We start from the raw sequence: 17,939 nt of genomic DNA, 5'->3' as shown, positions 1-17,939 counted from the left end.
CTCTGAGTCAACTGCTCGCACAGCAGCTTCTGGACAAAAAGTACATAATAATAGTTTATTCAATGCAGTTACGGAGGACGAAGAAGGTCTCTAATATAATCTGACATTCCCACTCTCTGGATTTCCGGTTACACAGAAGTCCCTCACAAGATAACCCAGACTCAATGGGTCTCAAGCTGTAGCACATAAAGTCACGGTATAAAGAAAGTTGACCCTTTTCAACTGGCAGATTCCTGTTAAATTAGGTCTAGTTTGCTCCTCACGAGTAAGACATCTGATTTATCTCTGTGCTGTCAATGAGACCCTTTGATGTGCACTGATAAAGTGGCCAATTTAAATGTCATTCATTAGTTAATCCCAACGCACATGTGCGCTTGCTTTATGGCAATCTGGAGATGGACGCAGGTATACAGCACTACTTAGCTTTTAAGCGGTTACTGAATAAATATGGTGATATTATGTGTCAACACAAAGTCAGGTACGCCTCTGGACTACTGCTTACAATGTGATGGTAGAGGATGTCTTACAAGGAGGCCTCCAAGTACAAACAGTCCATTAATTCATTTGTTCATGGCAGAGTCAGTTTATGCAAATCAACACAAATATAGATGAACTTGTTTATCATAGATAGATAGACAGATGCCGACCACCAGATGGCAGCAAATTCTTTTATTGGGGTAAAAGCTTCACTGTTGCTAAACAACTGGTGTTTGCATAGAGAGAAGAGAAACAACAAGAAGAGTCCCTGAAGCCTTGAATATTTTTCAGTTTACACAACTTAAATACAAGCATGTGTTGCTGTGTGGACTCTGGGTCCATCCTTCACAGGACTTGGCCTACCTGGTCTGCTTAGACTGGGTCCTTGAAAGGCACCGAAGACCGGAAGTAAACAGTTAAATGTGACTGTTTTAAGTATTTCGTCGTACACTTTTCACACTTCTCAGTGATCATAACCAATCAGCAACTAGTTTCTAATCAGTCTTCAATCGTTAGGCCATCATTGGCGCTGATGCTGATGCCAGTGATAGCTTTTTTCCCCATTATTCTTTTTTTCTAAGGTACTGACATTACATGTATGGGGTACTGTTGTGTTGTTGTCTTTACTGCAGAAAAAATATTATCTTTATAGTTTATTTCCAAAAACTGCACAACACTCTTTAAAATTCATGTAAGTACAAGTGTACAAACCACTGACTCATTTTTACTGATGGATGCAATTTGAGATATAGCATAGGTAAGAAAATATAACTAATGCTCACATTGTTGGCAAGAAACTAAACATATGGACTGGTTCTTATATAGCAGTTTTGTACTCTGAGCACTCAAAGCGCTTTACACAACTCATTCATTCGCCCAATCACAAGTTTTTAGTGCTATCTAACTAACATTCATACACATTCACACTCCGATGGATGCATCGGAGACCAGCCTGGGGTTCGTATCTTGCCCAAGGACTCAAGCAGACTAGGATCGAACTACCAACCTTTAGGTAGTTGACCTGCTCTACCACCTGAGCTACAGCCATCATATGGCATTTGTATTTCCATGTTGTGACTTTAAGCACTATTTTGTAGCTAGCACTTGCTAATGTAAACATTAACAGAACAATGCTGCAGGATTATAAAGTATGGCTCCATAAAGTGGAGCTTAAGCCCAGGTCAGTAAAGTAGATCAATACAGCTGTTTCAGTATATACACGTATCTATACCTTCACTATGATAACAATCAGATCTGTGCCACCACACAAACTGCTGTCAATGTCAAATTTGGATCAGATGTTTTCTGTTTCAGCTCTTTTATTGGCTCTGTGGGAGCGGGGGGAGGGACTACTCCCATCTTTACCACTAAAAAATAATCTGTATTCAGGATTCTTTGGAGTGCAATATATATCGTTTTTATTAATTCATAGTTTGTGAGTGTCATTCATGTTGAGAAAATACAAATGAAAGCATCTTGTGTTCAGGTTAAGTCAGTTAACATGTACATGCATTAGTGGAATGATAAGATCGTGAATTTGCTGATAAAAGAATTTATTGGCATCAATAAACTGCTGAGAGTTATTTCTACTGCCCACGTACAAAGTGCAGCCGTTTCTGATATTGCTAAAGCTGAACACAGCTAACAGTGAGGCATGGTGACAGTTCAAGAACACAGCATGATGAAAAGCTTTATACAGTGAAATTAAATACAAAGCTGACGTGTACATAACATGAGCTCGTCTAACGTGTTCTAGTGTTTGTGCTTCGTAAAGTTTTTAAGCTCACTTATTTTCAGATTATAAATTGTCAAGTAAAATGGAAGGAAAGGCATTTTGAATGTACAACGCCGAAGCACGGTCAGCTTTCCTGCCAGGTAAAGGAACAGCCCAACATTTAGAAATCCTGTTGGTGTGATGAGAAAATACATATCTGAGGTCTTTAAGAGTATTAAATATAAAGGCTAGCTTAGCACAAGGTACGGAAAATCCCAGTTTGGCTCCCACTGTGGATCAGCAAAGTGGGGAAACGAGGATTCCCATAAAATCAGTCCAACACTAGCGTTTTCATGTTCCCTGCCCTGCTCAGTGTTAATAATCCGCACTGTTTGGGAACTAGTATGAACACAGAAATACATGAAAGGAATTAGCATAGCTGCACCGAGCTGTGTCTCTAATGTCCTGCTGTAGTTTCATTTGTACACAGTTACACCTGCTTTCACCATGTCAGCCTGGATTTTGTTCAGGCAAAAATAGTGTTTGTTTAAAAGTAGCACGAACAGCACAAATATGTACAAAGAGATGTTGTACTGGTCACTGCTGGTCATTGCAATGATGCGCCAGTATGACTGCCATAATGTTCAGAGAGATGTGATTTTTAAACAGGATGATTTGTTATGGGGCAAAAACTGTAATTATTAGAAAGGCTACTTGGATACGCTTAACGTGTGGTTTTAAAAGTTTTCATCCTAAAATGTTTATTACGAGTAACCATAATAGTTCCAAAGTATGGTGTCTAAAATCAATATTGGAACTATGTTACAATCATGCAGCATAAATCTTCTTTCACAGGTGGATACAAGTATCAAACTTCAAATATTCATTCTTAAATTAATAGTATTTTTATAATAATAAAAGCAATCAGTCAAAATCCCACGATGGGGGATAAACTAGTAAACTACACATGCTTTCTGAATGATGTTAGTGTAAAATTATAAACCATGTGGAAGAAGTCTGAACCCATCAGGTTTTTTATATTCATTTGCTAAAAGGGCTGTCAGTATAGTAGTACCAGTAATACTGTTTCAGTAACATCTCCTGAATTGAACTCTTATAGTTCTCACTGGTTACACAAAGCTCCTCTACGACACACTCAAAACTAATGTTGTTTACGGTGGTTCAGGATTTACTCAGACGACCTGTGGTTCTGTCTCCTGCATCTGTGTGTTGGATTCTGAACCATAAAATAATGTAAAAAGTATGTTGAGTACTAGCAAGAAACTAAGGTGAAAATGTGAAAATTTGAGTGGCAAAGGGGGTGTGACATGCAAATTTTGGAGTTTGGTACACTCTAACAGGTCCAGTGACATGGCTGATCGAGACACGTCTCACGTGTTTCTGGTTATTTTAAATAAAATGTTTGCTTAGTTTGATTCTTTTTCAGGACAGTCAGTTAACATGAAGTCAGCTTAAAAGAAGAATTAGTTACTGTGATATTTTAGCTTTAACACGCTGGTAAATTTTGTAAAACAGATTCTCAGCTTTGGAACAGGACTTCTTGTTCCTTAGATGTGACATTACTTTCATGGGAATATCAAAAGGCAGCACAAACATTTGATATTATATATAGGAGTGAGTCAGATCTCATAGTCAGACCCCGGAGCGAAATGACGGCAGAGATGCATCTCACAAGCTCAGGCAGTGCAGCTACGTGCACATATTTATGCGAAGTTCCTGTTTGATGCACTCAGAGATGCACAGACAGCTGTTTCACAGTTTCTGCCACATTGAAAATAATATTTGAGTCTTATGGTCTTACTCTCAGAATGGAGAACTGTACTGAGAAAAATATCACAAGAAGCCTTTCCTGCAGATGTGGATGTCACCCAGTACTTTTTCAGTTTTGCCACTCAGCCAAGTGACTTTCTCAGTCTAAGCCGACTGCAGGTTTCCTATTTGAATAATGACCAACATTAGCATTACTGACTAACCTGAGCTTTGAGGTCAGTTTCTTTTTATTAATATGTAAACTGTCATGACCACTGATCAGTGGCCGTGAGTACTGTCTAAAAAGACCTGGGAAAATCCTGCACTGTAAGATGGTAAAAGATGTAACCCTGTCCTTGGTAGAGAAATGACTGTTTCCTTTTCATTTTAATAGTAATGTACATTAATTATTTAAAAGCATCCAAAGTCAGGGTCAGCCAATCAGAGGAAAGCTACATTGAAGGGGAAGGAGCTAAAACAGCTTATTTGAGACGGACGATTAACTGAGGAATGGCACCAAGGCCCGTGATCAATAACGATCACTGTGAACTGTGAAACTGAGGCTCACAAAAAAAATATAGAGCTAGAAACTAGCAGAGTGGACCTGTTTGCCTCTCTGTCCTGACCCTGGTGTGTGAAAATAACTGATCTTTTAAGAACCACAAAAGTAGTTTTGGAATTAATTAATTAAAAGCATCTAAAAACTATCAACACTAACAGATAGTGAGTTAGCATTGCATAAGCATCAGACAGCACAGTTCATTATCTTAGGTTTGCTGGAAGTTTCCCCTGCTGCTTCCAGTCCTTGTGCTAAGCTAGCCTAAACACGTCCTGGCTCCATCTCTGTATTGGACACGCAGAGATGAACCACTACAAAAGGTGCTTCCAGATATTTTGGACTGTTCCTTTAAATCACTTGTACAGTAGCTGCATGCTTCCCTGCACCTCCCTGCTAATGCTAACAATGTTTTGTTTTCAGTGTGTTTGATGAAAATGAAAACAGTGCAAAAGGCCAGTTGGAAAATCACTGAAGCCGTTTTGTAGTTTCCTGCTGAGTTAAGGTGAAAGCTGCTGTTTCCACTGCAGTCCGTCAGCTGAGAGTTCAGAGGCTAAACACTGTTAGCTTGCATGTTGAAGATCTAATGACAGCAGGAAGCTGAGCTCCAAGAAAAAAAACAGCCACGACCACCAAGGAGGGAATCACAATAGAAAAGCAGTTAGACTTCTTAGATAAAGGATTATTTAATTATTTTTCTGCCCTATCTGCAGGACGGAGAATAAATGTCTGGTATATATGTGATGAATAGTCCTGAGGCAGCCAATCAAGAGTGCCACAGGATTTCAAAAACGTAAACCATGCTCCCCTCTGCCACTAGGGGGCAGCAAGCAGCCACAAATGTTCTTTTTGGGAGTGCCTAATATATTAGCATGCTAGCATGTTTTAGCAAATCTGACAGCCCCAAATACTAGTGTTGAGCATGTCATACAGATGACTAAAGTAAATGTAGTATCACTGAGTTCATATTCTGCAACATCAGATTTAGCATGCTAACATGTTCCATCCAGTTCCTGGGTTTCTTGCTCATCATTGCATGTTGCTAGAATGTCAACGGGGGACAAGTGAAAGCAGGCCAAAAGAGTTTCATCATTCTTGTGAGCTAATGGTTAATAGTTAATAACTGTTAGATTTTAAAAACTAGTGCTTTCTGGTTGTGTACTTAAACTTAGCTTAAGTGTGAAGCCTGCTGCGCTGGTTTTATTTCCACTATTTTAAGCAGCATGCCGAAAAATAAAATCTTACACAGGAACTACTCTGCTTTTTCTTACTTCGTTACATAAACATTTGAACATGTATTTATCGGGATAAACTCCTTGAGACGTACAATCTTGTGTTGTAGGAGGTCATGTTAAATTAATTGATATCCAGGGTACCACTATAGCTCACCTGGCTGCACAGGTGACCCTGTGAAGGCTATAGTCCTTTAAGTCCACTCTAGGTTGTTGTTTGTGTGTGTGTTTGGGTTTTAACTGTTTTCTTTTTGTTTACACAGTCATCTGCACACAAGCATTGCATGCTGCCCCTCGGCAGGCTTCCAACAGTGGGCCAATTCACACAAAGGACTCGGAGAGAAAGGGGCCTTTACAAACCATGGATGAGAGAGCTGGTTTTAGACAGAACTGAGGGGCTCTATAAAGGGCCAGTATACAATGAGTTTCTGTGAACTAAGAATCATGCAAGTCTAATTTTGTCAAGTCCCAGAAACATAATGAGCTGAAAATAAGCTCATCTTTAAAATAAAGCTGTCAGGACCAGTTGGGTTGGTCCTGTAGGAACTGCTGGAACAAACTCGAGCTTAACCATAATCTGATTTTTGGCTCAACATTCACAATGACATTAGTGAAGTACTCCTTACTCTTTCATGTAATTGTTAATAGTGGCAGGAGTTGAGTGTGTAAAAAGTTTTTTTGTTTGTTTTTTTTACAAATAGTTTAGACCATATACACAATCCATGTCAGGTGTAGTAGGAGCCCGAGGTCTTGATATAAATATTCAAATATTCCAGATTCCATTTTAAGTTATTAGTCATTTTGTTCATTTGGGCTCTAGCATTCAGACAGACTCTAAAGTCTGTGAGTCCTTTGCAGTGAGTCCTCTGCAGCTGCCAGCTGCTCTACATGACACTGCACTTTCCCTTCAGCTTGTCAGCTCGTTTCTGTTTTCCCGACCGTTTCCCGTCGATGCTCAGGCTCATGTCCCGCTTCTTCTCTAGGGCCAGCAACTCCTGGAACAGTTCCTTGACGTTGGTGTTCGTCTTGGCCGACGTCTCCATGAAGGCACACTTCCAGGCAGCCGCCTGAGCCTCACCTTCCTTCATCTCCACCTCACGCTGAGCCGTTTCATCGCTTTTGTTGCCCACAAGCATGATGGGAATGGATTCCACGCTGCCTTTAATGGCCAAAACCTAAATGGGCATGAGATAACATCAGTTAGGTCTAAACATTAGGTCATCAAAGATGAAGCTGTCAGTCCTGAGCATGACTTCTGCAGTGAACTGCATACCACTGAGGCATTTTTCACTTTGTTTCTGCACCACCAGACTGACGGTATCATCTGTGGAGTTGTGTGTTTGGTGTGTGCTTCAACATCTGTGATAACAATGGCGTTGGAAAACCAAAGTTTCTGAAAGATTTTTGTGAGTTTAATGTGCAGTGGTGCAATTAATCTGCAGAGTGTGACCTGTTGATAGATGGGTTTGAGCTCCTCCAGTGACTGGCGGCTGGTGATGGAGTACACTAGGATGAAGGCATGGCCTCTGGAGATAGACAGACGCTGCATGGCGGGAAACTGGTGACTTCCTGTTGTGTCAGTAATCTCCAGCGTGCAGACGCTCTTATCACAGCTGATCACCTGCAGGGATGACAGGCACTGATGTCAGGTATTAACAGTGACAGCAGATTTGATAGGAGGGTTTCGTTTACACATTTCTGTTACTGCAGTGTGGAAGGAAACATTATTTCAAGTGTCAAGAAGCAAGTGTCAGTTTCTTTTTAACTGCTTCAGCCAACCAGCTTTTTCTACTTCTTATCTGAGATGCCCCAGATAGCAATGAATCAGTGCTGATGGCCTTATGATAACTCATAAAATGGTTCTAAGCCAAATACAGCAAAAATATTCTACATGAAACTTGAGCCAATTTTGGTCAAGATCTGGTGCACTTAATAGTTTGCTGTGAAGACTGAATAGAGCCCAAATACCACTAAACGATGTGGGTGATGTTTGGCAAAGCTATGGCATGGTTGGGGCTCATTTACTCACTCTGTGTTATTAATTGCAGAAACCTTAAATGTATGCACATTTCATTCATGGTATTAGAAACTTTTACAGCCAAACTTTCTGATCATGCGTGAAGATGCTCAAGAGCCCCACCTGTCTGTAGGTGTCCTCGACTGTGGGGATGTAGGTGTCTCTGAAGGTGCCTTTCACGAACCGAAGCACCAGCGAGCTCTTCCCCACCCCGCCGGCACCGAACACCACCACCCGGTAGTCATTACTCTGCTCTGGCATTCTGGGAACTACAGTTCACCTGCTTCTCTGGCTCTACGATCTGTAAGCTAAAGAAGACAGGACAAGAACATAAGCTGGATTATTTAATACGACTGGATCAAAAAGAAAGGCTCAAAACGATGTCCTGCACATTATATCACCTTAAACATTGCATTCATTTGAAGTGTGGGGCTAAAAGTGAAGTGTGGACAACTACTCTGTTTTCCTAGGTGTCCATGAAGGTAGCAGAGCACCTTCCAGGTCCACCTAAGGTACAAGATAGTAAAAAGCCCAGCTTTGCTTGCGCCTCATGTAGCTCATCTCACCTTTATAAGAACACTTTATTTAGTTTTGTTAAAGCTTTACACCTTACAGCTCACCCACACCGAGTTTTACACGTGCCTGTCGACAGTTATTTGATGGCCAATGAATTAAATTTAGATTCATCACTCTATACAACTTGTTTTCAGTCCAGTCTTGTGTAATTTGGTATACCTCGGCCTTTTCTTCCTGTTTCACCTCTTTAACGATGTCTCGTTGACAGCCAGACTTCCACAGAGACCATATCTGATGAATCTTTGTCGAACAGTCGATGGATCGAGGGTCAGATGCGTCTGTCATGTCCTGTGTCAGGTCTTAGCTGCTTTTTTCCTATTTCTTAAGGACAGGACTTTCGGATGCTGTTCATCGGATGTAGATAGTTTTTCAGGCCAATTTTGTTCAATTTTCAACTATTTTTGTTCACAACACAAGACTGACAAAAAATGCCAAGACATGGCAAGTTTTAGCTAAAAGCCCTCGGAATCACTTTGCTGGTGCAAAACTACTATCTTACATCAAATTGTGTTACCTTTTGCATTTAGAGATTCAACACTTTCGTTGTGTATATGCAGTGACAATAAAGGGCTATTCTACTCTATTGTATTCCTTTCTAACTGAAGAATTTGAAACAAATGATGTGTTTTTGTGACATGCTGGTAATAACCAAGTGCCTAAAAAGACAATTAAAACTGGTCCTTTGCTAAGTTGTCATCCCTTAAGTTAGGTCCCTTTTTATGTTTAAATAATTCAAAGGTAACTGTTACGCAAGTTCACATAGAAAAAACAAAAATGATCAGGTACAATGACCGGACTTTAAATTATTGAAAAATCATTGAAATGACTGAAAAATGTAGCATTTTTCTTTTTGGTTTTTCTTTAAATAATGAAAGTACTTACTTTCATTATTGGTTTAATCACTTGAAACAGTACAAATACATACAGGCAAATTTAAGTAATTTAAGGATTTCCAGGCTGTGAGCCTCCCTCCACCCCTTCAGAATGACTAACGTGCACAAATGACACTTTTCCATGTTGTTAAAGAGGAGAGCTGAAAACAAACCCCAGAGAAGGAAAGACAACAGCGATTCTAAAGGGAGCTCCTTCTCCTCCTCACCAACGTCACCACCTCCTTGTCTCTGCCACAGATTCAGACCACCAGCCAATCACCACCTCGTTAATCCATCAGCATGACGAGCATCACACATACACCTGCCTCATGATAGCTTCCATTGTGCTTCTGGATATAACCATGGCAGCATCTCAATGTACTGTGTGTGTGTGTGTGTGTGTGTGTGTGTGTGTGTGTGTGTGATAAAGAGAGAGAGAGTGTTTCCAGTCGCCGTGGTGACGGCACTGAGAGAGGAGAGCAAACATGTCATCGGCACCAGCAGGGCTGTTGTCAAGGTAACCTGCCTGCCCACATCACTTGATGTCACTTCCTGCGCGGAGGCAGGCAGCAGGGAAAACACCTCCAACTAAAGCAGCAGCATCAGAGCTGCAGACACAGAATCTAAAAAAACACACAATGAACACAAAACTCTATCCACAGCCTCGTTCATAATCCGTCATCCTGTTTTGTCATAGTCATGGAGAGGATCTCAGGGCGAAGTTGAGGTGCGTCCGTTTGACAGTATTCATCAGTATGCACTGATGAAAGCCAGCTCTTTCAGTCTAAGGCCATTGTTCTCCAGCAGAAAAAGTCGATTCTTTCTCACTCCAAGCTCCAGCTGCTGAGGTAACCCTCTAAGGCAGCGGTCCCCAACCCCCGGGCCTCGGACCGGTACCGGTCCGTGAGTCGTTTGGTACCAGGCCGCGAGAGTTGAGGCTCAGGTGTCAAATGTATGGTTTTCAGGGTTTTTATCGGTTTTCAGCGTTATTTTGTTATCGTTTTTATCGTTAGCTCGGTTTTCCTGGGTCTTTTCACGTGTGTTATGAATAAATCTTCTTTTTTTCGGTACCGGTACTAGTTTTATTTTGTTGTATTTATCCGCGACACCTTAAAGGCCGGTCCGTGAAAATATTTTCGGGCATAAACCGGTCCGTGGCGCAAAAAAGGTTGGAGACCGCTGCTCTAAGGTATGAGGAAAAAAACACTCTTTACTCAAAATGATAGAGATTTTCATTGAACTGCCCTTGAGCTAAGTTTAGACTGGGACTTGCCCACTTCATGCTCCTAACTGTTATTTTGCTCAGCCTAGAGCCACTAAAAAGGAAGTCGCTGAGGTGGTTGAGGGATCCGATCAGGATGCCCTCGGGTGCACTGAGGAGCTTATATCCAGCCAGCATATCATCCAGCTAGGAAGTTTCTACAGATGCCTCAGGATTTCTGAAATATTACTTTGCTGCTTTAGTGGCCTGCCTCTTTAAGAATTTAACTCAATAAATATTTAACTTCCAAAATGTAACAGTTGAAAAAAGACTCAAGGTGGAGCCTCCGTCTTTTTGTTGTGTCGAGCTAGAGTTGAGTTTGTATCAGGCCGTGTAAAAAATGCAGTTTTATCAAAGCCACTTTTATCGCTCAGTCAGGCACAATGTGAACACAGTGTGACATCGGTCTGTTAGTTTCACTCCATAAATTTTAAACAAGCTGAGTTACTGGTTTGAAGGGGTGAATTTTAACCTAAACCACAACCTTACCCAGTAACTTTAACTTTTTACAGAAATTTTAATGAAGTGATTAATATTAACATTATATCAACATTTTAGAATAGTATTAATGCTATTTTTTCTAGTATTGTTAGCAGTATTGTTTAGCCTGTTCATGCTGTTGGCTGCTATAGGGTGTCACCTTTCATGAATTCAAGCCTGTTGCTAGATGGTTGCTAGGCAACATGACAATATTATAATATATCATGTATTATTTAGATATTGCAGAGTTATATGAATGTTAGTGTTGTGAAATTAAAATGATAGCATTCTTTTTTTTAGCTATTATAGGTGTGTAAATGCTAAAAACAGTCCATTTTAGCCTATTGCTAGTTGGTTGCTAAGACGACAAATAGCAGCATAATAACTGATATAGATGAGAACCTACAGGGGGCGTGTGCAGACTCTGTGCCAAGTTTGGTTTCTCACCTTCTGACTGTTTAGAATGAGTTGGCAAACATAGAGAGATTAAATGTATATATTAAGATTCTTGTGACACATTGTGTCCTTTTTCTTTCTTTTTTCTGTATTTGTTTATTTTTTCCCCATCCTTAAATCCATCCATTTTTCTTATCCAATTCAGGATCGGGTGGGTGGGGGCCTGGCAAGAGACAGGGTACACCTAGAACAGCTCGCCAGTTCGTCACAGAGCTGTTCACACTCACATCCACACCTACAGCATGTTTAGAATTATGGGTTAACTGAACAACCATGTCTGACTGTGGGAGGAAGCTGTGGGTCCTTTCTTATTGTTTTTCCATTTTTTCTTACCACATTCAAACCTTTCCCCTTTGTGCCTTACTGTGTGTTAATATAAGACATTCTATTAATAGTTTTCGTCTATTTCTTCTATAGCTTTGGTGACTTAAATGAAACTTCACGGGATTTAATGAAGGATTACAACGAACCCGAAACATGAAATTATTAACACGTTATGTAATTTCCCTCCTGTCTAAAATAAGAAGGTGTGACCTGAAAAGAAATAGCACAAAGTTCACACACGCATTTTATCGCAGTAACACTCAGTCACTTCCTGAAGAGCTAACAGAACCTTGAAGTCTTCATTCTAAAATGTAACAACTAGCGGTATAGAAATGTTATTTTTTCTCTAAAAAGAAAAGCGTCACCACAATGTGACTGCGTGAACTCATTCATGTCCCCACAACATGAGAAATCCAAGTACTCACACTTACACTGAGGTTGCTGCAGTTTCACACCTCCAGCTGAACTCCTCACATCATTCACACTCTGTTGAAAATCTCAGTGTTTAATATCCTACAGCAAAGAGCTGAATGTGATTCAGAAATGCTAAAAGCCACTTCTTCCCGGAGATGAGTTGGAGTTGCTGTTAACTCTCTGAGATGTTTGTGGAGAATAACATCTGAATGAATCGTAAACTGAAAGCTTTTGAGATAAAATGTGATTTTGAGGCGTGAACATGTGGGAAGCGAGTATACCGGTCCAACAGGAAGCTTGCAGCAGACTGAGGAGTACAAAAATGCAAATAACTCATATTTCAGCACTGTACTATTTCCTTCTACTTGTGTCACTAAATACTTGTGCCTGTCTGCTTGCCAGATCAAAATTTTAGGATTTGATCAAGAATTGGATTTTAAAAAACACACATTCTCCTCTTAAAGCATCCAAATGCTCCTGCTTCTCAGATGTGAGTTTGCTTCTTTTCTGTTTCCAGCCTTTAATCGATCCATTTTCTATTCTTTATCCAGCTGGAGGTTGCAGCAGTCTAAGTAGAGATCTTTCTCCCTCTGCCATCTCCTCCAGGTCTTCCAGGGATACTGAGGCAATCCCAAGTCAGCCACAGGGCATAATCACTTCAGCGTATCCTGGGTCTGTCCCCGAGGTCTCTGAGCAGGCACACAAGAGGCATCCCATTCAGAGCCACCTCAGCTGGCTCATTTCTTAAGGAGGCTCCTCGCTGCATTTCCACTTACTTATTTTTTAATTTTAATTTGTTTTTGGCTTTTAAATATGAGGATAAATAAGAGGATGATCAATGTTATAACTGGACTATTAATCAAAAAATACAAAAAGAGTAAGATACATTCCAGACTAAGATCCATCATATTGAATAAATAAAGCCAAAAGTTTCAAACAATACAGTCGGTGTATCGCTGTGTTTTTGCCATGGACCACAACCATCGCCCACTGGTGGCCATTAAGAAGAACACATCTGCACATCTGTGTTGGCTTCATTTTTCAGAGCTGGAAGCTACATTTGTCCTTTTATATTGATATGGATACCCCTCATACATTCATCTCAGGCACACAGCGCTGACACTTCACTTACTTTTTATATGCACTGTTAATGGCAGCACGCAGCATCCTGAACGCCAAATAATCGAACACTTCAGAGAAGAATCAGTCTCAGGCCAACTAAGATTTCCTATGCTTTGCTTTAATGTTTGGTGTTCCTCATGTTTAATGTGGTCTATGCCGCCACAATCATCACAGCACGAGTAACTAATTATCACAAAGCACGTTAGACAAGCTTTGATCAACAGTTAGCATTATCCCAGCTAGTTGCTGTAACTGTTTGTAAAGACAGACTGAAAATCAGCTTCTTCAACTGCACAGGTGAGCCTGTCATTGGCCAACAGCCACCCTGGAGCAGAAACACGTGACGTCAACTCATTCAAAGTGAATGAGAAGCGAGAGCAATGAGGTCTGAAGTGTATCTTTGTGACTCCTGCCAAACTGCAAACTGCGAATAATATTTTTCACTGCGAATATCCAAACCATGCAGCAACATAGTAATAACTAACCTCCAGTTGTGGATGGGCTCATCCCAAATGTTCTTCTGGCTAAAGTTTTCGATGCCATATGATGGCATTCCTCTCTCCAGATCAGGAATGATGAGAAGAACCGAACGCTTATCTTACCTGTGTTAATGTGTTTGCATTCGTTTGGCAATGGTTCTATATGTGACTGGTTCAACCCTCTAAGCCACCAGATGTGCATGCTGTTCACTTCTTTTTCCTGTCTGTGCTTACATCCAAAGTTATAGGGTAGATGTAGTATTTAGTATAGTGTCATCTAGGGCTGCCACAAACGATTATTTTGATAGTCGACTAGTCACCGATTATTTTTGCGATTAGTCGACTAATCAGATCATCATCCACTGGACGTAAAACGTACAGCTTATATAAGAGCAGATGCTGCTGGTGCAATAACTATCATTAGCTTACAGCTTTAAGTTTTTAAGGTATGTGCTAACTAAAAATAAAGACAAGATGATAGTTTATTAAATTTTAATGACATTTGAAGATTGTTTCGGTGAAGTTTAATAAACTCCTTGCTATCTAAAATATAACAGGACACCAGAGTATATTCTTCTGATAATCAGCTGTCTGCTTGATGTTTATTCAGCTGTATAAAAACTATAACTTTAATCTCAGCCAAACCGATTTACTCAGGAACAAATAAAATACTACAAAAAGCCAAACAATAACATTTTTAAGTTCTCTAAGTGACTTATATATCATGTTTAACCTGAGTAGCGAAAGACGGCGGTGGGTTTGAAAACGATTTGCCGGGAGTCCGGTGTTCTCACGGGCTCTAGTGAGCCTTGAACCCCGGCTCGCTATCGAGCTAGTGGGTAACAGACGTCTCCGAAAACGTCGGAGCGCTTTTGAAAATATGTGGTGTCTTGATAAACTGAGCAGATATTTGAGGTTTACAGTTACAGTCTCGCCTGAAAATATGTTAAACGTTTATTTTGTGACCCAGAAAGAATAATAAGAGTAACATTAAAACTAACTAGCTGCCGCCATTGTTGGAAACTGAGCTGGGCCGCGCTATGAATTCTGGGACACAGCTTCTTCTTCTTCGGGGTTTAACGGCAGCTGGCATCCTTGTACATGCAGTGCTGCCATCTTCTGTTTCAGTCCGTTATTACACTCTTAAATCCTACTACTTATTCCTGCGTCTTTTGGGATCTTACAAAGCTTCAAACGACGCGTCGACTATTAAATCAGTCGTCGACGATTTTGATAGTCGACGTAATCGTGACTAGTCGACTAATCGTGGCAGCCCTAGTGTCATCCAGACACCAGATAGTTATCTAAACTCCACTAAACCTCATAAATCCTTTTCCGTGGACACTTGAACACCTTTATGAACAGCCACACTGACCATATTATTGGAGCTGTCAGACTTTGGACCTTTTCTAACTCTCAGAGGCGCCTCTGCCTCTGTTTGCTTTTGGGAACTTGAAGAAGCATCTGACCCGGAAATGGCTAATGACGTCACATGTGCGTCACAGCGCCGACACTAAAGGAAAACTTGAGTTTATCCCTAAGACAGCAGCGGCTTTGACTAAAGAGCAGTAAATCATTCTGGGACTCAGTGAGTTTGGTAATCGTTTAACTAACATGTAATAAAAATCAAAATACTATCTGTGTAAATACCATCTCAGTGTAACTGTTGACTTCTCGTGTTAGCTATGACATCACACATAATGCAACATATAGTTCACAAAGTCATTTTTCTTGCACAAACTAATGACACAAAAAGGTTACATCAATCATTGGTAAACAGTATTGATTATGATTTCATTAGCTGTTAAGACACTAAAACAAGCTACTGTATTTACTGCCTGCTCCCTGCCTACATATGCACTCTGAGTATCAGCTAGATCTGGATGATGTGTTCTCCAAACCAGTTATTATCTAAACACTGATCATTACTAAATGCAGTTCACTATTTCTTAACTATAAAGGTGGCTAACTAAAGTACACTTGACTATCAAATACCATTTATCAATGATGATGACTTCCATCACTGAGTATGATAAGGCTGGGCTGCTGATCATTCTGTTTCTGAGACTTGCACCACATTTCGGTCACCGTGTGACTGTTCTTTAAGTTAAAACTCAAAAAGCATCTTCACTACAGCAGCTTTTACGGTACTATTTTTTGTGCTCGTGATGGCATTTCACGACTGTAAAACAGGGTCACGACACACACACACACACACACTGACCTGCAGCTTTGTTCTCTCAATCAGCTGCAGCTCCTCGGTGTCATTACCTCCTCACATCATGTTAATCAGTGTGACTGCACTCAATAGTAAAAGACTGCTCCTCGGGCGTGCGCGTAGTCGGGCACGCGCGTCCATAACCATTATATGAACGTGCACACCTATGCGCGCGCGCACAGATTGTTGGAATACAGTCAAATCAGCACCGAGCCGGGTGGTGAAATCACACCGGCCGTGGAGCTCTGCTCCTCGGCTGCTGCCCGACATCCTCCCCGGCTGACGGTGCGTTTGTTTTTTTTCCGGTGTGAGTGTCAGCGCAGTGGCGGGTGTGGGTGTGATGCCTGCGGACTCACCTTATCTCCGCGGATCCTCTCCGTCTTTCCCTGTGTGTGTGTGTGTTTGCGGGGTTTGTCTACTCCGGAGCGGCTGTGAGCAGCCTGAACCCTCGGCTGTCTGACTCACACCATCATCATCACCATCATCAGACCTGCTGCTGCTGCTCAGCGCACACCAGACCTCCTCTTCCTCCTCCTCCTTCTCCACCCTCCTCCATCACCTCCTTCCGCGACTCCGCTGGCAGGACAAGACTTCCGTTCGAATGGATTTTCAGAATAAAGAGCTCTTGCGGATGATCTTACTGAAGTTACAGACTGCATACAATATTATTTAAAGCTTCAAATCCGCTACACCAAATCTGTATTCTCAAGGGTAAATGGGTAGCACTAAAACATGCTAAAGGTTTAAATTGTTACCTTCAGTAGTTGGCTGTGTAACCCTTTTAAGGCACATTCGTCAGATTTTAGGTGTTCTGCTGTGAAAAAAGAGGAAGTAAATAAATTAAGGCTTCTTTTCCTCCTCGCCCAAATTTGAACATTTTTAGCTTTTTTAATCCCCGCGCTCCCCCCGTTACACTCACCCGTACACATCACCGATAATAAATAAGATTATAAAACTTTCTGTGAATAAATAACTTTCATTGTGTTTTTTTCTATTTTCAAAGCATTAAGCGCTTTTAGGTTGAAGGTTGAGAATAACCGGAAGTCTTCTTTTCATCCTCCTCCTCTAAAGTAAAAATAAATTTTTCTTCACCTTCACCTCCTTTAGCGTCAGTCAGACACGTCATCGACAGGAAAAAATGCAATGAGCAGAATAAATAGACTACAGTAGAAGTAAAAATCACGCTTGAATCATATCAGGTTACATTAGAAATACGCAGTATTGGCTGTTCAGGCTGCCTGTAATATAACCTGTGTACCTGTTAGTGATCAAATGTCCCTGTTTAGGGTTGTGTGACTCCTGATCGTTTGATCAAATGTACCAAAGTCATTTTGTGTTTTGGTTTTACTTCAAAACAATTATCTCGATCCTTCTTTCATCAAAAGGAAAACAATAGATGAAAATCAGACTAATGTAATGTTACGTAATGTTACACTGAGGCTTCAGTAGTGAGTGATCGATATCGCATTGATTGTTGTCACGTGGTGCATGAGGACAAAGAGCTGTTGATATAACAGATGAAGCATGTGTTGCTTGCAGGTTTGGGGACTGCATCTTGGTGTTTACATTGATATGGTTATGTGTAAGTGTTTGGAGTTATCACAGGCTACAATCTAAATTTAGCGTCATGGAAAAGTGAAGAGGCTGGAAGCGCTTTCCTGATGACTTCATGCTCTTAATTGTTAGTTTGAAGTCTTACTGAACACAGCATGATGATGCTCTGTAAGTTATGGTCCCACTTAGACTCTTAAAGGACCATCAAGAAGTGTAACAAAGCTTTCATTGGTGACTAACAAGTCCACTGTTCCCCACAAATAGACTATCTTTGGGCAGAGCAATATTATATTTTGTGACTTACTTTAATTTTATTATCTACCCGAGACAACAATGTGACTGATTTCCTAATGGTTCAGTTTTTTCCTCAAAGTTTTAGTAACCAGCTTGGCTCCGGTCCTCCTCATCTTGTGTTTT

General features: G+C 40.8%; 1 protein-coding gene across 2 annotated transcripts; it reads right to left on the bottom strand.

Moving 5' to 3' along the window:
- Positions 1-2,013: 2,013 nt before the first annotated feature.
- diras1a (DIRAS family, GTP-binding RAS-like 1a) lies at positions 2,014-16,558 on the bottom strand. 2 transcript variants are annotated; one of them, XM_084953054.1, is made up of 4 exons: positions 16,325-16,558; positions 7,890-8,074; positions 7,200-7,370; positions 2,014-6,924 (listed from the first exon to the last, which is right to left on the bottom strand). In XM_084953054.1, exons 2-4 carry the CDS (start codon positions 8,025-8,027, stop codon positions 6,634-6,636), a joined length of 600 nt encoding a protein of 199 aa, XP_084809180.1. In that variant the 5' UTR covers positions 8,028-8,074; positions 16,325-16,558; the 3' UTR covers positions 2,014-6,633. The 2 variants fall into 2 exon arrangements, with proteins under 2 accessions (XP_084809180.1, XP_084809181.1); XM_084953055.1 differs by lacking the exon at positions 16,325-16,558 and adding an exon at positions 15,975-16,098.
- Between the last annotated feature and the right edge of the window lie 1,381 nt (positions 16,559-17,939).

Source organism: Perissodus microlepis, chromosome 15, assembly GCF_051167445.1.
Source record: "Perissodus microlepis isolate ML-2025 ecotype Zambia chromosome 15, ASM5116744v1, whole genome shotgun sequence".
Lineage (NCBI taxonomy): Eukaryota > Metazoa > Chordata > Actinopteri > Cichliformes > Cichlidae > Perissodus > Perissodus microlepis.
This window is presented reverse-complemented; position numbering and strand designations above follow the sequence as displayed.

Excerpts from the sequence above, each read along its gene's own strand:
- diras1a (XM_084953054.1), bottom strand. The coding sequence starts at position 8,027 with ATGCCAGAGCAGAGTAATGACTACCGGGTGGTGGTGTTCGGTGCCGGC. Across the intron at positions 7,371-7,889 it reads TCGAGGACACCTACAGACAG|GTGATCAGCTGTGATAAGAG; the intron begins GTGGGGCTCTTG and ends TCATCCCTGCAG. Across the intron at positions 6,925-7,199 it reads TCAAACCCATCTATCAACAG|GTTTTGGCCATTAAAGGCAG; the intron begins GTCACACTCTGC and ends ATGCCCATTTAG.